The following is a 20,556-nucleotide window of genomic DNA, read 5'->3' on the forward strand; positions in this document are numbered from 1 at the left end:
GCCCACTTTTTCTGTGAAGGTAAGTGTAGTCTTAATGTGGGGAGTATAATGAATTAGTGTCACTTTAAAACGCTTTTCTCTCTCTCACTCTCTCTCTCTTTCTCTCTCTCTCTCTCACACACACACTCACACGCACATTCACACACATTGTGGCAACTGGTGAATGAAAACTGAAATGATACTATTGGGAATAAATGTTACTGAAGTTTGAATCAGTAAAAAGACTGAAGTAACATTGTTGAAAGGTAAAGAAAAAAGCATATACTACATATTTTCAATGAATATAGGAATTATAGAGGGAATTTCCAGTAATTGCTATGAAAATCCTACACCGATTCAGACTTCTTTAGTCTGTGTGTAGCTTCTAGAAAGAGGACGAGGTCTGAAAAACCAAATTGTACTATGATAAATGCTACTTAGGTTCCATTTGTCTTTTAAAAAGTCATATCTTAGGAATGAATATCATCTTTTAACTTTTCATTTATATGTACAAACCAAAAAAAAAGTACCCCAAGGGTACAGCTTGATAAATTTTCACAAACTGCATACAACCATGTCACCAGCACCCCAATCAAGAAATAAAACATTATCAGTACTGTAGCACCCCACTATGCCCCTTCTGTACACTACCCCCCAAGAGTAACTACCAAGTAACTGTAAGATTAGAACCTTATAGATCACTTCTGCCCATTTTGTACTTTATGTAAATGGAATCATGCAGAAACACTTTTGTATCTAGCATCTCTTCCTCAATATTATATTTGTGAGAATTATAGATGTTATTGTATTCAATTGTAGGTAGTTTTATTCTCTTTGCTGCATGATATTCCATTGTGTGAATATACTCCAATCTCTTTATCCTGCGGCTTCCCCTCCCCGACCCTGAGTGAGATGGAAAGGCATTGAGAGATTTTGAGCAGCAAAATGATGTTATCTGACTTATGTTTTTAAAACCTCACTCTGGCTGATGTGTAAATAGACCAAGAGGGCAGGCATGATTGTACAGAGACTACTTATGGAAGCTATTGGAAAACCTAGGAGAAAGATAATGATGTCTTAGACTAAGGTAATATTGGTTGAAGTGGCAAAAAGTGGTCAAATTCGGGGAATATTTTTATGGTAAATCCAACAGGATTTCCTGAAGGATTGAGTGTGAAGCATGAGAGGGAAGTCAAGTATGACTCAGGTTTCTGGCCAAAGCAAACTGGAAGTATGTGTTGCTGTTCATGGCAAGAGGGGCTTGGGAAATCAGTTACTCACTTTGGGATGTTTTAATTTGAAATGCTTACTGATATCTACATAGAGAACGAAATAGGCAGCTGTATATACAAACCCAGAGTTTAAGGAGGAGGTCCAGGCTGAATCTATATATACGTATAGTCACAGACTATAGATGGTATTTTTGACACCATCGGACTCAACATGATCATGGCGAAAGGGAGTATGAATGGAGAAGAGAAGGGGCCAGAGTTCAGGGCACTCTAATGTTAGAGGTCTGGTTGATGTGGGCCCAGCAATCAGAGATGGAGAATTGCATCTCTACTGATAGAGGAAAATGAAGAGAATGTGGAGTCCTGAAAGCCAAGAAGTTATCAAGTTTCAGACGAAGAGTGTGATCAGCTGTGTTCAACGCAGCTGATAGGTTAAGACTGCTGGGTGCCCCTTAGATCCAGCAACACAATGAGGAGGTCACTGGTAACCTTGACGAGAGAAGTCTCTGAAATGTGGAGGTGAAAGCCTGCTGAGAGTATGTTCAAGAAAGAATGGGAGGAAAGAGTTTAAAGACTATGTGTACTAGAGCCCTGGAGGCTAGAAGCCCAAGATCAAGGAATCCACAGGATTCATTTCTTGTGGGGCCTCTCTCCTTGGCATGTAGACGGCCATCTTCTCCCTGTGCCCTCACAGTCTTTGCTTTGTGTGTGTTTGTCTATGGTCTGATCTGTTTTTGTAAGGACAACAGTCTGATTGGATTAGGGCCTAACCAGGACCTCATGTTACCCTAATCACCTTTTTAAAGACTTTATCTCGAAGGACAGTTGCATTCTGAGGTCCTGAGGGTTAGGACTTTAACAAAAACCTAGGGAAGAGGGTACAATCAGCCCATAACATGGGCATTCGAGTGTTTTCTAGTGTGAGGCTCCTAGGGATAGTGCTGCTGTGAACAGTTTTCAGTGAACATATGTAGATAGACATTTCCATTGGGTAAGTAAGTGTCCAGGAGTGGAATTGCTAAACCAGGAATTGCTCACAGGGACGACGTATGTTCAGATTTAGTAAATGCAGCCCAAAGCTTTTCCAAGTGGTTCTACCAACTGACAGTCCCTTAACATTTTACTTTTACAGTGGGTGTCGCTCATGGAAGGAGACTACAGGAAATACTCTGAGGAGTCTGGAATCTGCCTCCCTAAGAATTTCTCTATAAATCAAATCTTTGGCAAGGCGCTTTCGGCAAAGGAGATCAATCGCCCCATGCTTCAGGCAGCTCTCACTCTCAGAAAGAAGGGTAAGGATCCAATACTGGCCATTGTCGGACCCAACCACACCAGAACCCTTGGGAGGATTAGGTTAGAATACATCTAAATGTGTTTTGAGATCACAGATCTTCTGGGCATTGATGGAAAGCTGTTTTTAAAACAGCCCCAAAGTAAGTTTTACCAAATGGCAGAGGAAAAAAAAAACAGCACTATCAGAATAGCTGGAAAAATGAACAAATTTTATTTAGTAAAGTGATTTATGCCAGAGACGGCCTTGTGAGCAAAATTCTCTCCCTCTGAAGACACTAGTAATGACCCAACTTTTTGTCAAAAGTGATTAAAAAAGAAGGCCTTTTAAGAAACTATGATTTTCTCAACCTCTGGTTGTCAGAGTGATGAGCTGTGAGCTGGCTAAATGGATTCCGATAGTGTCAAATGGTCTACTGCATGAGCTCGTATTCATCCAATGTGCATTTATTTAGTGTCGGAGCCCAGCTCCTCTTCACAAGCATATTTGAAATCATTCCACTCAGTTATTAGTAGACTTACCTGCCTATGGCTAAGCCATATTTCTCACTCATATTATAGGGAAAGGGTCACCCATGCACTCATCTGTGTCTCGTTTCCAGCATCTGATTCTTGCCCTTTCTGGTTAGGCAGAGAAAGCCAGGGGATAATGCTATCCCTATTTACGTTTTTCTAGTTCTGAAATGATAATGCAGTCTTTGACAGCCAACACAGGTGTTTTGAAATGCAGTCAAGCAGAGTTTACAATAACATACACTAGAAAGAGTACTGGAGTGGTAGTCTGAAGGCAGGATCCTGGGGCCAGCTCGGCTCTGCCTTCACTGTGTAAGTTGGGCAGCTTGTCGTGTGTCTGAGCTTCTGGTTTGCTCATCTGTAAAAGTGGGATGATAAGATTTGATCCGCCTACCACTAAGGTGGTGATGATCAGATGAACTAATGAATGTCATGACCTCTTGCTCTACAGTCTCCATCTGGGCTTCTGAAAGCCCATAATGTACACAGTTAGCTCACTCTCATGTCTGTATCAGGAGGTGTTTAAGGGTAAAGATGATTCTTTTCCAGCTTGTCAGTGTAGAAACTAAGCATCCAGAGACTGATGTGGGTGAGCAGAACCCCATTTGGTCCCCTCTTTGGGGACCGTTGTGTGACACCCAGAGCTTCTCAGAGCAAAGTTTTGTAGCTGGTCCATTCACTGGTGACTCCTTGCTCAGGATTTACAACGGGCATCCTCACCAACAACTATCTGGATGACAGCACCCAGAGAGGCCAGCTGGCCCAGCTGATGGGTGAACTGAGGCCACACTTTGACTTCCTGATAGAGTCATGTCGCATTGGAATGGCCAAGCCTGATCCTCAGATCTACAGGTTCATGCTGGATACCTTGAAGGCCAGCCCCAATGAGGTAGGTAGATGCTGCTTTCCAGTGGAGATGTTGTAATCAGGAAAAATTGAAAAGGAGTGAGCAGGTGGGGGACGGCTGGGCCCTGACAGGACCATTCTAGGTCCAGTGGCAGGCTCCACTTCTCCAAGGCCAGGAGAAGGATGAGTTTTACCCATCCCTTCAGTCTAGAAAGTTCTACCAGAGGTGGGCATCTGTCCCCTCTCTATGGCTCTTGCAGGACCTTGAACAAAACAGGTATTGTTCAAAGCTCGTAGGCCAGATGCCTCACACATAGACCCTGAGAGACCCTCCCAAGACCACAGGACTAGTTAGGATTACCCCACCAAGGAGTGAGCAGGAATGGGCTCCAGTATCGCAGCAGTCTCCTTTTAGGTCCCCCGGTACCCCTACATTCTATTTTCGTACTGTCTCTAGATGATCTAGTCTCAAACACTTTTTTCATTGTGTTCGCCTCCTCTAATCTTCCAAAGGGTGATTGGCCCAAGATTAAATTCCTTCCTCTGACAATTCTGACCCTTTATTATTGGCCCCACCTTAACCCACAACCTGACCACATGAAACCGTGAGCTCCATCATTGGGAATCCACACCAGGCTCAGTAATACCAGGACCCTTCCCTTCTCCTCTTACAGCTGCTTCGCTCTTCTTCGCCCCTGGATTAAGCATTGTAATGGGACTATACATTTTAGAATGCATATAAATAAACATCTTTTCATTTATAGCTTTTGGGTTGGATGAGCTGCTTAGAAGTCTAGGCCTGCCCTAATCCAAAATTATAAATAAATGCACCCATGCTTTCTTCTACAACTCGTAAGGATTTATTTCCCTTTCTATTAAAATTTAAACCTGTGATCCATACAGAATTTATTTTGGGGTAAGATACGAAGAAAGGATCCACTTTTTCCTTCAAACAGTTAAAATAATTAAATAATCTTTTAAATATCTTTTCCCTCACTGATTAGACATGACACTTTTATTAGGAACTAAATTGTCATTTGTATTTGGGTCTATTCCCACATACAACTCACTTCATTGATATGTCTGTTTCTTTTCTGGTACCAAACTTTTTTTTTTTTAACCTGTCATAGGTTCATAATGTGTTTTCTTATTTGCCCTTATTACAGTTCTTTCACAGACATTTTTCTTTTTGTCGATTCATACATGTTGATTTTCCTAGATGAATTTCAATGTCATCCTGATAATTTCAGATCCTTCCTTAATCTTATCACAGTTTCAGGATTCAGGCTGAAACCAATAAGTGTATGTGGAAACATGTATCTGTGTGTTTATGTGATGCATATGTAATTAAATGTGTTTAATTTTAGGAGTAAACAGTTACATGGAGAGAAAACTCATTCTTAATCTCACCATCGTAAAATAACCACTGTTGTCTACACTTGAATGTGTTTCTTTCTGGTATTATCCCTCATGCATGGGTTTGTTTTGGTAGAAGTGATGCTAGTGTCCATGTGATTTGCATTCAGGTTGTTTTCTTGGATGACGTTGGGGCTAATCTGAAGCCAGCCCGTGACTTGGGAGTGGTCACCATCCTTGCCCGCAACACCAACACGGCCCTGCAAGAGCTAGAGAAAGTAACCGGGATGCAGGTAACTGTACACCTGTGCTGAGTCAGATTTCCGATCACTCTTCTGTGTTTAGGTGCAAAAGACAAAAAAAGTGAGAGGACAACCTGATGGGGAGTTCCTTGCTCCAGGCGTGGACTTCTTGGATGGGAGTTCACTATCCATCGTGCCATCAGCGTGATGTCCTTGGACATCTTGTTTCTTTTTCTGCGCTCACTGAACAGAGGAATGGTTCTCTGAGAGCAAAAATCTATACTAGTCAGAGTGGGGGGCACCAAGACAAGAGTGGGGCTTTTCAGAGTAAAGATTGAGACTTTAGCTGTAGGTCTTCCCCCGTGCAGGGATGGACACAGTCCTTACCTGGTCCCTGGTCGTGCCGCTGGCGCTCAGGCGTGCTTGTTTGATTCCTTCTGGTTCATATCCTCATGGCAGTTGGAAGGCTAGCTGGCTGGCTTTTAAGGAAAACCTCATGTGAAGGAGGATGGGATGTTGTTCATGAGCCCCCGGGGCTGTCTGGAAGTCAGCCTGCTCTGCCAGGGTTGAGCTTTTGAGTTTACCTGAGACCATGCATCCCACTAAGTCCAGGAATGACAGTTGTACAGACCTTATTACAGCCATGCTGTGCTTTGCTCCGGGTTGTCGGTGTGAAGGGAGCGGAGGGAGGAAGGAGCCCATTACAGTTGACTGAGCTTCAGCTTGACTTGATGGACTTCAAAGGCGTTACAACTGTTCTCTCAAAGGGAACTGTGTTCGTTTCCTCGGGCTGCCATAAAGTAGCACAGACCGGGTGGAGGAGACAACAGTTTCACTAGGAAACTAGAAGCCCAAGACTAAGTTGACAGCGGCGTCGGTTCCTTCTGAGGCTTCTCTCCTTGACTTGTAGATGGCTACCTTCTCACACAGTCCTCCCCTGTGTGTCCTAATCTCTTCTGGTAAGGGCACCAGTCAGATTGGATGCTGACACTAACCATCCCACTCCAATTTAACCCTAATCACCTCTTTTAACCTTAATCACCTCTTTAAAGACCTTATCTCCAAATACAATTGTACTCCGAGGTCCTAGGGGGTTAGGACTTCAACAGAAGGGGACACAGTTTAGTTCAGAACAATTGGCATTTTGTCTTTAACAAATAAATAAAAATGTATGTCTAATAACTTTATAACCTTAAAGCATCTTGCCTAAGCTTGTTGTATCCTACAAGCCTGGAAGTGTCACCCAGCAGAGATGAAAACACCCAGACTTGGAATCGGAGCATCCGCCTGTTTGTCCCACTTACTAGGTTTGTCCCTTCATCACATCTGAGCCACAGATACCTGTCTTGTAAAATTGGGAAAGTAAGCCACGTCTCACCTATCTTCTCAAGGGTATGGGGAAGATATGAGGGAAAATGAAAAATCAATCCTTTCTAAACAGAGAAGACATGCCTCTTATCTCTCGGGAAGGCAGCAGGACCCAGTCATGAACGGGCTTTGTAAATTGTACGAACACACGGGAGAATCATTAGAGTAGGAAACCCACGCCCTCTTTACCAAGGGAGCAGTGGGACATCCCTGGTATGTGACCAAGGAAGCCGGGGACATAGCAGAAGGGCCCCCAGGGACACTGGCCCTTGGATGGTGCCTTGGCTCCCTTTGGCGAGACAAGGCTCATTGCCATCGGAGAGCACCAAGCTGCCTTCTCCCCACCCTTCCCGCCACACCTGGGGTCCCCTCCAGACACCACGGAGATGGGGGCCTCCCCTTCTGTTTTGCCCTGAGGACACCTAGGCAGACTTTCCCATGTCTAAACGGGAGGTGGATTTCATAGTTTGCTTCTCCCATTTTAGAGATCAGAATTCTGGGTTGCGGTGGAGAGCTACATCTTCCTCAGGGTGTACGTGTGGGACTAAAGATGAGAAATCAAGCAGTCGGAGTCACTAACATGCTGTTCCTCATGAATACAGTCACTCACGTGTGCTCAGCATCCTGTCCTCAGTCATTTCTGTCTCGAGGAAGCCAACACTGATAAGTGACAGAAGCCCATTAAGGACTCTGTTCAGGAATTTTCCTGTTTACCTAAACGTCATACAAAGATGGGTTATCTGAACCCCTGGGACTCCAGAGAACAGAACTGGGACCTGCAGGCAGAAGCTTACCAGCCGAGTTGTGTCTGCTCCCTGTCAAATTCATCCGTTGAAGCCCTAACCCCCAGGACCTCAGAATGTGACTATATTTGTAGATGGGCCTTTACAGAGGTAGTTACGGTAAAACGAGGTCGCGTGGGTGGGCCCGGATCCAACCTGACTGGTATCCCTGTAAGAACGGGGAATTAGGGCACAGACACACACAGAGGGAAAGCCATGTGAGGACCCACCAAGAAGGTAGCCGTCTTCAAGCCTAGGAGAGAGGCCTCAGGAGGAACCAACCCTGCCCACGCTTTCTTAGACTTCCAGCTTCCAGAATGGTGAGAAAATACATTTCGGTTGTTTCAGTTACCCAGTCTATGGCACATTGTTATGGCAGCTCTAACAGACGAATGCAAGGGCACAGAGAGTGTGATTTAGGCTGACTTGAAGGAGAAACCCTTCTGTAGAGCCATACAATGATGGGATGGCTGCCCTGTGAACTCTGTGTCCCAGCGTTAGCCTGGGTGGCCACATGAGGAACTGCCGTAGAGAAGAATTATATTAATTAAAGCCCCACATCTCAGTGTTTTAGAGCGAGTGCTGTTTATTTCTTGCTTATGTAAAGTTGATGCTGGCCTGCGGCTTTGCTTCCTGTAGCCATTCAAGGACCCAAGTTGATGGAGGAGCCACCATCTTCTACCTGTGGTTTCCAAGGTCACACAGGACACTCAGCTGGAAACTGGGGGGAAAGAGAATGCAGAGGATTATGTGGGGATTTTCATGGGCCAGGGTGACAGGCCATAGTCTTCTCTCTGCGTTTTGTTGGTCAGAACTCAGTCATGGGCCTCCATGGAATTGAAAGTGAGGAACTGTGTGCCTGAGGGAAGAGGATAAAGGCTTGGTCAGTCCCTGATAGGATTCAGGAGACCGTGGCAGAGGTGATCTGTGGGCTGTCTTCTGGAGCCAGTACTCTGGAGTTTTATAAACGTTGAGAACTTTTCATGGAAGGAAGCTGCAGCCACCTCTCTCACTATACCTCTCCCTGTATCTCTCCTACTTTCCAGCTTCTAGAAACTGCAGCTCCTCTCCCAATCCCGTGTAAGCCAAGTGACATGAGCCATGGGTATGTGCCAATTAAGGTAAGTAAACACACTATCTCTCGGTCAGCTGAGTACTCTAACCAGGTTGCTTAAAATGACTCGCAGAGACATTTGTTCAATATCAAGGGTAATTGAATACCGTTTACAGGGAAATAATTTTTTCCACAAGTATCATTCCTCAAAAATAAACAGAAGACGTGGACCATGCCTCAGGATATAAAAAACAATGTGACTGATGTAGCCAGACTCCCAGGGAACAACAGGCTACACGGGGCCTTGGGAAGCCCAAGGGTGCCAGCGTGTGTCCATGTTCTGGGGAGAACATTTGTTCATCCAGTCAGTATTTATTGAGCGCTTCCTTTGTGTCAGGCACGGGCCAGGAACGAGGGATGCAGTGAAGAACAAGACAGCCCTGTCCTCAAGGAACTGGCATCAAGGATAAAGAGAGGGAAATGGTCATTAAAATGCCCAGAGGTCAGGGCTGTGGCAAGGCCAAGGCCACGTGCCAAACGGTCCCGACTTCTGACCCAATCACGATATAGTGCAGGGCTTTAGTTCTTTTGCTTACACCCCACTCTACTGGTCAGAGGAGGCTTATTACTGTCACAGACAACCCCAGCTTTCAGTGGCTTCATGCCAAGTCTGTTTCTTCCTGCGACACAGTCCAGTGTGGGTTAGGAAAGGGCCCTGTCCACGCAATCAGTCAAGCACCCAGGCTCCTTCCTTCTGCTGGTTCCACTTTCCTCAAGGCCCAGTCCATTCAGGAGCATGTAGGAAAAGAGAGGGAGGACCAAGCGGGGGAGGCCCCCAGCTGTAGCACACATTTTTTTCCACTTACATGCCATTGGCCAGAACTCAGTCACATGGCCACACCCACCGCAAGGAAGTGGGGGGAAGTCTGGAAAATGCCACCTTGTGCCAGGGAGAAAAGCAGTACAGATACTGAGCCCTAGCACCCTTGGCCACACCCATGGAACCCAGAAAGGATAAGAAATGTAGCAAAGCGTGAAAAAAATTTCCTATTCAAGAGGTAAACTGCCTTTAACGAACTAATGGTATTCTGCATGTTAGCATAAATATTATGCTCTGCACAAAATCAGCCTCCAGTTTTAAATATTGAAAACATGACAAACTGCACTAGAAAGTAACAGTATGAGGGCTTTTTAGGGAGGAAGTAAAGTTATTTTGTTCTGTTTTGTTTTCCGACATTATAATCTTTTCAGGCTTCTTACTACACAGTGATAGCCACCTGTTTTCACTGTACAGTTTGGCCGGTTGTCTCTTCTCAGACATCTTCTCACATTGGAGTCTTAGGCTGAAAAAGCTGGGTCATGCAATATCTAGTAATATACTGGGCCCGGACGGTCTGCAGAGGAGGGGCCTGGTTTGGCCCAGCCTGGTGCTCTGGTCACTCCCTGCTCACCTCTCTCTTCTATAGCCTGGAGTGCATCTACATTTTGTGGAGCTGGGCTCTGGCCCTCCTGTGTGTCTCTGCCATGGATTTCCTGAGAGCTGGTACTCTTGGAGGTACCAGGTAAGGGAAACGGGGGGAAGGTATGCCCCAGTCAGGGTGAGGTGAGGGGAAAGTCTAGATGGCGTGGGCCAGCCTGAATGTCATTAAGAAGCTGAAACTTTAGTGGAGCCTCGTCTTCAAAATATGACCACGATATTTCAGAAATGTTGGGGCCAGAGTTTAGACCTCAGAGCTGTGCTAGCGCATATGCCACCTTTGCAGATTAAACAACAGAAGACTTCTTCAAGATATTCTTTGTCACCTGCTGGGAAGTCTCTGTAATGATTATTGAAATCTGCAAGGCCTTTGTTAGGAAAGGTGCTCTCTGAGATGTGGCATTCGAGGAGTGTACAAATCCTATCGCCGTCCATGGCAGCCCTGTCCTGGTGGGCTAGTTCTGGCCCCATGGTGAAGATACCAGCTAGTGCCATGTGGCACTTTAGATTGAACTATTTGCAAGAAGAGGGGGATAAAATAAGCAAAGAGGGAGGGTCAGCCAAACACTGATGAGACCACATTGGAGTGTGTTTGAATTGTTTGTTTTCTAGATCCCAGCTCTTGCCCAGGCGGGTTTCCGGGTACTAGCTGTTGACATGAAAGGCTATGGAGAGTCATCTGCTCCTCCTGGTGGGTTAGCTCTCTTATAGCTGTCCAATTCTGGTCATGCTTTCTAACTATCTGAGCTCTCTAACTGCACTGTCTTCCCCTGGTCCCAGCTCAGAGCAAGCAGTCCTTCAAGGGGGTCTTACTTTGTCCCACCCCTCTCCTGCAGTGTCCTTTGTCTATGCAGTTTGGGTCCCAATGTCCGTGCTTCTCATACTCTGAATGAATACAAAAAACCCAATGGCCTGTGCTCCTGCTGGTTGGTGCGGTTGTAGAGTGTAGGATGTGTCATACAGCGCCAGTACTTTTTTCATCTTGCAGAGCTGAAACCCTGTACCTATTAAACACTAACTCCCCCGTCTTCCTTCCCCCAACCCCTGGCTACCACCCTCTGCTTTCTGTTTCTATGAATCTGACAACTCTAAGTACCTCATATAAGTGGATCATACAGCATTTCTCTTTTTATGACTGGCTTACTGCACTTAGCATAACGTCTTCAAGGTCCATCCATGTTATAGCATGTGTCACCATTTCCTTCCTTTTCAGGGGTGAATAATATTACATTGTATGGATATGCGACATTTGTTTATCCATTCATCCATTGGTGGACACTTGGGTTATGTCCACCTTCTGGCTATTGTGAATAATGCTGCTATGAACATGGTGTACAAATATGTTTGAGTCTCTCTTTTAAATTTTTGGGGGTATATACCGAAAAGTAGAATTGCTAGATCATATGGTAACTTCTAGGCCAAATTCTTAACTGAGCACCTAAGGATTCCAGTGGGAGCCTATCCAAGGATAGGTGTCAGGGGACCTCTGAACCCCTGAGACCATGTGTGAGTTTATGAGCATTTTCCTGGGAGAGGGAAGTCCATTGTTTTGATCAGTTTCTGTGGGCTCCTCAGCCACAAACTGTTAAGAACCCCAGATATGGAGGCAACGATGTGAAGCAAACAGATGTGCAACAGAACTCCTGGTCCCTCCAAGTGTCAGCGATGCTGTTAGCAGTGGTGGCTGAGCAAGCCAAGCCCGCTGCTCAGCACCGCTCCTCTGACCTGCCTCCCCCATAGGCGCGTCAAGCCTGCTGTGTTGTTTGAGGCCAGCTGACATGGACTAGGGCTCTTGGTCACTCAGGGGGCTACCATCCAGGGCACTCAGCCTGTCACAGCAAGGGAGTGCCTCCATAATTGTCCCCTAAATGTCATGCTGTCAACTCAGCAGCTGCTTACTCTCTTGAATGACGCAGCAGCATTTTAGACAAGAGGAAAGCCTTCAGTTGAAACATCCAGGAAAGGCACCTGAGGTTTTCTTTTTTTAATTTAATTATTAAAATGTTTATTTTTATTCATCTATACCCTAATCTTCCCTAAATCCCCTAGGCATAACTTAGTAATATAATTTTTATCATTCAAACTTAGAACACTATTAAAAGTAAAAGAGACACTATTAGCAGTAACACACATAAACTGACTGTCCTGAACAAACTGGGACTTATCGTTTTACCTTAATTATAACTCTTTTTTAAAGAAAACCATAATTTACATGTTAACTATTGTTGAAGATTATGTATAATGTGAATTCTAAAGCCAAGCATAATGTTTGGAATACCTACACATACAGTTCAGATCATGTGTATAAGTTTCGTATTTGTTAATAGATTTTGAGTAGCAAATTGTTTTCCCTTAAAATGTTGAAGCCTTTGTCCCACTATTTCCTAGATTCTCTTGTTGCTATTAAGGAGTCCCATGCCATTCTGATCCACAGCCTTTCTATGTGACTATTTATGTTTTGTTCCCCCTTACCCTTAACACTTATCAGATTTTTTCCTTATCTGTTGCATTCTAAAATTGTATGATATTGTGCTATAATGTGGTCTTTTTTCATCTACGTTGCTGATTACATTTATCTTTCCATTCTTGGAAATTTTCTTCAATTATATCTGATATTTTTTTCTTCTGTTTTTCTTTCTTTCTGTTTTCTTTCTGAAATTACTATTATTGTTAAAATGCTCATACAACCCCAAACAAACTACAGATTCAGTGCAGTCTCCATCAAAATCCCAATGTGTTTTTTGTTTTATAAAAATAGGAAAAACAATTCTACAGTTCATTGTGGATCCACACAAAAAAACCCAAATAGTCAAATCTTGAAAAAGAACAAAGCTGGAGACCTCACACTTCCTGATTTCAGAATATATTACAAAGCTACAGTAATCAAAACAACATGGTACTGGCAAAAAAAAAAAACAGCATGGTACTGGCATACAGACAGACATATAGACCAATGGAACAGAATAGCCCAGAAATAAATCCACGCATGTAGTCAACTGATCTTCAACAAGAGTGCCAAGAACACACAATAGGAATAGGACAGTCTCTTCAACAAATAGGGCTGGGAAAACTGGATATTCACATGTGAAAGAATGAAATTGGACCCTTATCTTACACCATACACAAAAATCAACTCAAAATGGATTAGACTTAAACTTAAGACTTGAAACTAAAACTCCTAGAAGAAAACATAGGGGGAAACTTTATAGCATTGGTCGTGGCAATGACTTAATGGCTATGACACTAAAATCACAGGCAACAAAAACAAAAATAAACAAGGGACTACATCAATCTAAGAATTTAATGAGATTTTTCCCCTCTATGGCAAACGAGCCCTTTTAGTCTGTTACTTTTAATCACGTGAATTGAATTTATTTTTTATTTTTAATTGCAGAAATAGAAGAATATTCCATGGAAGTGTTATGCAAGGTAAGAAGGATCTTTGGGTAACATCTGTAACATCTTTTCCATTCTGCTGTTTTCACTGATATAAGCCAGAAGTGTGGGTATTCCTTTAAAGCCTAGCAAAGCAGCATTTCACAGTATTTGGGTATAAATTCTTACTGAAAGTTGAAATGGCATTTCAAAATACCAGCCAACATTTGCTGTATATCAAAAATGTGTCCCTAAAAAAACCTGGATATGAATGTCCACAGCAGCATTATTCATAATAATGCTTAAAAAGTAGAAACAGCCCAAATATCTGTCAACTGACAAGTGAATAAACAAAATGTAGCATGTCCATATAATGAAGTATTATTCAGCCATAAAGAGATATGAATACTGAACCCTACTGAACTTCAATAGGAATGAACCCTGAAAACATTATGCTAAGATAAGCCAGTCACAAAAGGCGCCACGTTATATAATTCCATTGATTTGGAATATCCAGAATAGGCAAATCCATACAGATAGAAATTAAATTCGTGGTTGCCAAGGGCTCGGGGAGCAGAGGGAGTGGGGAGTGACCGCTAATGGGTACAGGGTTTCTTTTTAGTGTCATGAAAATGTCCGTTCATAACTCTGTGACTACACTAAAAACGACCGAATTGTACATGTTAAGAGGGTGAATTTTATGGTATATGAGTCATAGATTAATAAAGTTGTTATTTAAAAAAAATCCTCAGTACAATATTTTTAATGTAAAATTTTATTTAAAATAACCTTGTATTTGTCATCGGGTTACAAAAAAACTAAATGAAGGTCCTTACTACTTTTCCCCCTCAAGTACCCACAACAACTTTTTTCCCAGTGACAGTTCCCAAATATAATTAAAACTCTTTCTTCTCAACCACATTTCCCCAAATCTGTGTGCTAGTTCATCATACAACTGTTACTTGTTTTCGCATGGGTACTTGAAGGAACCATAAACCTATTCTCTGTAGGTGTGTAGTCTGAGGATTCCAAATTAGGAATGCTGGAATGCTACAGAGCAATAATGATGTCCTCTAAAGTTCATTAATGTCGGGAGGCTTGTCTACACCCAGTTGTCCCTTTCCTTGTGTGTGACCTTGGGTAAGTCATTTAACTTAAGTAGGTCATGCTGTCAGGTATAAAATACAGTTCATGCTGTCCAAAACCCCTCCCGATCTGAGCATGATTCTCAGTTTGTGGGATGTGGAAATAACACTGAACGAATCTCCAGCCTCTCAGTGGTTAATTGGAAAGTGAAAAGAAGTGGCCTCCAGGCAATCAAGCAGGATGCTTCCTCCATGGTGTGCAGACCCTCTGGGGTCCATGAACTCCTGGCGACATTTGCAGAAATTGAGGCAAAGGTGCCCATGAGTATTTTCCTGGGAGAGGACCCATAGTTTCCATCAGATACTTGGAGAGATCTGAAGCGCCAGAGGAATCCCTGTAGGTGGGGGTCAGGGGTGGGAGATACACATATTACTACAACATAGTCTGTCTGCTGTCCCCTTTCTTTTTGAAGCTCCCTGAGATGAGTTGTTTTGTCTACTTTGTTCAATGCTGTATCCCAGTCCTGAAACAGAAGCATCAGGCCCATAGTTGGCTCTAAGTGACTTTTAATGGGAGGGTAGATGGTATAAGTGAGGGAGGTCATGAGGTCGTGTGTTGGTAATGGAGCTATTGGGGAGGGAAGAAATGGAAGAGCAGGTGCTCCTTCCTGGCAGGATGAGGGGCGTGTGATGTATCCAAGTGTCATTCCACTCCTCTTATCGGGCCATACGGCAAAGCGCACCTAGTGGAAAGTTTTCCAATAGGTGGTGACGTGGGTAGGACCCTGAGAATGTCTGTGGATCCAGGAAACTATTTCCCTAGGACCTGCGATCTTCCAGGGAGCTATGCGAATAAAGCCATTGCTTAGTAGAGATGAAATTTTGCATGGCCCCAGGAGCAGTACAAGATTCTGGCTGCCCAGGAATTATTGAGCTCGATTCCATTTTGGCCTCTAAGTTGCTGAAAAGTGGCTGAAAAGCAACAGCCACTCCAGTCTTCGTAGCTAGACCAAGGTTCTGCACTTCACACCCTTTTGAGATGCAGAACCTTGAGGACGCTCTTACATCAGATGGTCTGTTGGTTCTTAGGTCTTCACTGAAAACCTCGTGTGTGCTGCCCACTTTGGTAGGCATGTTAGGGAATTTCTGGGAACCCTGCAGCTGAATTCCTCATTAGCGCTTATATTAGTTCCCTAGGGCTGCCGTAACAAAATGCCATAGACTGGGTTCCTTCAGCAACAGAATCTTATTTTCTCTGAGTTCTGGAGGCTGGAAGTCCAAGATCAGGATGCCAGCGTGGTCAGGCTCCGGTGAGGACCACCCCACCAAACACCCCCAGCTTTTTGGCGACTTCTTGCTGTATCTTCACGTGGCAGGGAGAGAGTGAGCTCTTTGGTATCTCTTCTCATAAGGACACTAATTCTTCTGGATCAGGGCCCCACCCTCATGACCTCATTAACCTTAATGACTTCCGTAAAGACCCTACCTTCAAAAATAGTCACACTGGGGGTTAGTGCTTTAACATGAAGTTTGAGGGACACAAACTTTCAGCGCATAACAGAGGATTAAAAAGGCCTCTTGACACCATCCGATAATTGTTCCCCACTCTTTGAAGGGAAAGATGAAAATAAACCAATGAAGTAATTACACCAATACTCTGTGCCTCCATCTTAAAAAAATAAATTGTGTGTATTTTAACCAGTGGAACCTGTCATCCCTGCTTTTTAAAATGTCACTGTTGGGGAGCAGTAAGGGACTTGCCCATTGCTCCCCCCTGCCCCCAAGCGAGGCAGTCACCGGGGCTCTGGGTATTGAGGGCAGGGGTGGGGAAGGGGTAGCGAAAGGAATCAGAACACCTTTAACACGCTTTCCCCTAGGAGCCATCACTGGGTGTAGGCAGACTTGTGTGTCTCCCCCTTTCCCCAAAACCGAGTCAGCCATATTGATAACTTCCACCAGCAGAACTGAGGCCTGGGTGGGGACTGTTTGAACTCTTTTTGATGCTGTTTGGGCAGAGAATACAAGGGCTGTGGGAGAGCCCTTTGTCTTACCTCTGTCTCCTGCTGTCCTGAGATTTCCATCTTCTTGCTTAATGTAGAAGGACCAAAAAATAGACCTACCTTAGGGGAGAGAAAAAAATTGTCCTTCATTTTGGAAACACCTTAGAGCAATAGGTGACTGAAATATAATGACCTATATTTTCTAAGTCTTCAAATTCTTGCAGGCATAATCTCCACAGCTCTCAGTGAGGGCACTTATCTGGAAAATCAAAAACAGATTAGGATGACTTCTCAATTGTTAGAAAGAGGAGAGACTTCAAGAGGCTGGAAAATATTTAAAGTTGGTCTACATAGTCAAAAAGAATGGCTTGGCATGTTTTGATTGTGAATTTTTGAAATCAGATAGACCTGGAATCAGTCCCAGTTCTGGTACTACCAGCCGTGTGGTCTTGGTGGCACCAGTTAACCTATCAAAGCCTCAGTTTCCTCATCCGTAGAGTAGAAATAACCACTTGCTTCCTGTAGCTCCGCGTGAGGGAAAGGAAATGGTGAAAGTGAGGAGCACTGCACACAGCAACCTGTTGCTGAGTGAGGGCTCCCTAAATGCAGCTCTACAGACTTTTTATTACAACAAGAAGAGTTCCCTCACATTGTTGGCTCAGGTGAATAAATAGGGGGTGGTGTCGACAAGTTAGATGGAGTCTTTTAGGGAGAGTGGGGCTGGGAAATAAAAAAGCCCGTGTGGCTTTCTGCAGGGGCTGAACGGCCTGTCGGGTCTGTGATTCATGCCCTCCACATATTCACTGTCTCCAACCCTCCACCCCTTTCCATTAGGGTTCCCCTGCTTGCTCATTTTGCATGTGCCCAGTACAATTGCTTCAGCCCCCATTCTAGGTGACTCTCCATCTCCAACCCCAGAACCTCCAAATGTGACTACATTTGGAGCTACTTCTCACACATCTCAGGCACTTTCTGCACACTCTGTGGTTGCTGGCCAGCGTGGTCTGGTGTCTGTATCTGTGTTGGGGGAGGAACAGGAGGTCACCAACCTGGGGCAAGACAAGCAGCCATACCCTCCAGAACAGTTTTCTTCCCTTTCTCCCTCCAGGGAAAAGCCATGGTGTTTGTCTTACCATGAATATGGCCCAGTTCAGGATATATACTAACATACCCTGAGTAATTGATTCTGCATGTTTGGAGGCGACCTGGTTTCTGTGAGGATGCTGGAAAGGGAAGGGAGATAGCTCGAAAGCTGGTGAACTGATGGAATGTCCTGTTAGTTTGCTCAGGCTGCCATAACAAAGTACCAAAGACTGAGTGTTTAAAACAACAGAAATGTATTCTCTGTTGTTCGCCATTCTGGAGGCTAGAAGTCAGAGATCAAGGTGCCCGTACGGTTTCATCTGAGGCTTCCAGATGAGGCCTGTAGATGGCCTCCGTGTCTTCACGTGGTCTTTCCTCTGTACGTGTCTGTGTCCAAATCCCCTTTTTTAAATAAGGACACGTCATATTGGATTAGGGCCCAACCTAGTGACCTCTTTTTAACTTGATCACCTCGTCAATGACCCTATCTTCAAATATAGTCACATTCTGAGGTCCTGGAAGTTAGGCCTTCAACATATGGATTTTAGGGAGATACAATTCAGTCTGTCACAAGGCAGACACAGTAATTCTAATCTTGAAGCAGCGGAGGTGGGTGGATACAATTTCTGATTTGTGTGTGTATGTTTTCCCTTAGGATATGGTCACCTTTCTGGATAAGTTGGTAAGTAATAATTTTGAACTGATTTCTTTGGAGAATCCTGTTGGGGCCTGGTAATTAGACAAGATGTAAGGCTTTGAAGGTATCAGCTGTTGGGGCCTCGCAAGGCATAGCAAGGGCAGGCCAAGGCCCCCTTTGGAGCCCTGGGAGGTGGGGTGGTTGGTCAGCAGGGATTGCAAAGATGGAGAAGGCAAAGTATTAGGAGAACATTGTAGAAAAGTGTGTTTTGGGTTTTGTTTCATGAAAAGTGTCTCCCAGGGAATAGGATACCTCTGTTGGTTTGAGTTCAGAAGTTTGGAAATATCCTGTAGGCTAATGTTTCACAACTTTGTAAACCTTACATTTCTTTTGAAATCTCTAAAAGTGAATGCCTTCATTTAACATTGTTTGGAATGTCGAACTCAAGCCAGATCAACAACGGTGATCTGTGAATATGCGTCTACAGAGCACACATACTATTCCTGACATTACAAGTGGGTATTGCCCTCGTCCCCATCCTCAGTTAGGCCATGGCGCAGAATGAAAACACTGCAGCATGGACTGGGGCGGGGGGCAGGGAGGGCAGGGAGGGCTAAGCCAGGACAGTGACAGTGGAGGGGTAGCTAGAGAGAACCTCAAAACAACAGGATTTCAAACAAACAAAACAGAAAAGGCAGTGGGATTTATCGCCTGTTAATTGCATATGAGTCAAGAATCTCAGATGACTAAGGAGTTCCAGTTCAACAGCCAGGCACTCGTTAAATGAGGTAAAGATGTCATAGTCCCCTGGAATTGGTGTTGGAACTCTTGAGTATGCTGGGGACAGCTAAGCACATGGCCCAGTGTGGCCGCCCCAGGCCTGCTGCTATAATGACCTATCTAGAAGATTTCCCACTGGCTGAGAATGTCTCATTCTGATTACTGAAAGAGTCTCTGTGGTTGCTGGCCAACTGGGTCAGGTGTTTATCCCTGGGCCAGTCCTTTTGGGACACAAAGCAAGGAGGCTGGGCCAACTGCCAATGAGGTGGTTACCCACCACCTGGAGGGGATAGTTGGAGCCATTGGAGTGGACGAGTTCCCCCACGACAGGCCTGAGGGCTGAGCCTTGAAATTGTCACATAAGAGGTGTAGGAGGGAGTAGACTCAGTAAAGTAAGAAGAGCCTGGAAAGCACAGCGTCACAGGCGCCAAAGGACGGAGGTGTCAAAAGAAATGTCTGATGCTGCAGAACAGGCAGAAGAGTGAAAACCGAGAGGGAATAAAACCTCTTATTAGTGATTATTAGCCTTTAAGAGGGAAGTTTCCATGGACTCAGGGGTAGAAAGGAATAAGCCAGACTGCAGGGACTTAAGATGGTCGTTGGGGAGACATGTGGCATAGAGACTGTGAGAAGGGGGAAACACACAGGAGACCGAAGTATGGCAGGAAGCTGAGTCAGGAACCGCGATTCCAGATGGTGGTGAGGCGGGAGGAGAACTGAAAGGCCCTAATGTGGCTGAACGGGGCGAGCAGTGTAGGATAGAAGAGAGAGCCCAATTTTAGGGTGGGGAGACCTGGGTCTGAATTATGGTTCCACCGTTTACCATCCGTGCGGCCTTGGGCAAGTCGCCGAGCTGCTGTGAGCCTGTCTTCCCATTGGTAAAATGTGTATTAGAAGGTTACTGGGGAAAAAAAAAAAAAAAAAAAAAGAAGGTTACTGGACTAATTCCAGGTAATGGATGTAAACACTTAGCCCAGTGCCTGAGACATGGTAGTAAGTTTACTGAGGCATAGCTCAGTAACAGGTGCTGTTGTCGTTGTTGGCAGCCGCAGATGAAAGTAAGGTGCAGATAGAGAGGGAGAGATTCAAGATGGCTTTGAGGTTTTAGTGCTTAGTTAAGGCAGGAAAGGTTCCCAAAGCGTGGGGAGTAGAATCATAATCACTCAGTGAAAGAAGAACATGGATCACGGGAAGGTAAGTCATACTGACTTTCAGACAAAAGGGAGAAAAAGAGCTGAAACAAATTTTGTTTCGAGGGAAGGTAGACAGGGAGAAGGAATCCATGGGCAGTGGTCTCAGTCTTCTAAGAAGATTTAAAAGGCCAGTCATTTGTGCAGCAGGTGTAGGGGGCGGGTGTGTGTGCCAACGGGGGCTTCAGGAGGGTGGGCATTTGGAGTAGCTTCTGCGTGATCAATGGAGGAGCCCAAAAGGATTACTGCTGAGGGTTGGGCCTAAGG

General features: G+C 44.6%; 1 protein-coding gene across 2 annotated transcripts in view; it reads left to right on the forward strand.

The window, feature by feature from the left end:
- The window catches only part of EPHX2 (epoxide hydrolase 2), a 62,136-nt gene that overhangs the window by 13,374 nt on the left and 28,206 nt on the right, over positions 1-20,556 (forward strand). For both annotated transcript variants that reach the window (XM_033134259.1, XM_033134260.1), the window contains 8 exons: positions 2,344-2,503; positions 3,713-3,903; positions 5,387-5,509; positions 8,655-8,729; positions 10,129-10,224; positions 10,752-10,830; positions 13,534-13,568; positions 18,338-18,364. In XM_033134259.1, coding sequence (XP_032990150.1) covers positions 2,344-2,503; positions 3,713-3,903; positions 5,387-5,509; positions 8,655-8,729; positions 10,129-10,224; positions 10,752-10,830; positions 13,534-13,568; positions 18,338-18,364 — 786 coding nt within the window. The remainder of the gene's footprint in view (positions 1-2,343; positions 2,504-3,712; positions 3,904-5,386; positions 5,510-8,654; positions 8,730-10,128; positions 10,225-10,751; positions 10,831-13,533; positions 13,569-18,337; positions 18,365-20,556) is intronic.

This window comes from Rhinolophus ferrumequinum, chromosome 18 (assembly GCF_004115265.2).
Source record: "Rhinolophus ferrumequinum isolate MPI-CBG mRhiFer1 chromosome 18, mRhiFer1_v1.p, whole genome shotgun sequence".
NCBI lineage: Eukaryota > Metazoa > Chordata > Mammalia > Chiroptera > Rhinolophidae > Rhinolophus > Rhinolophus ferrumequinum.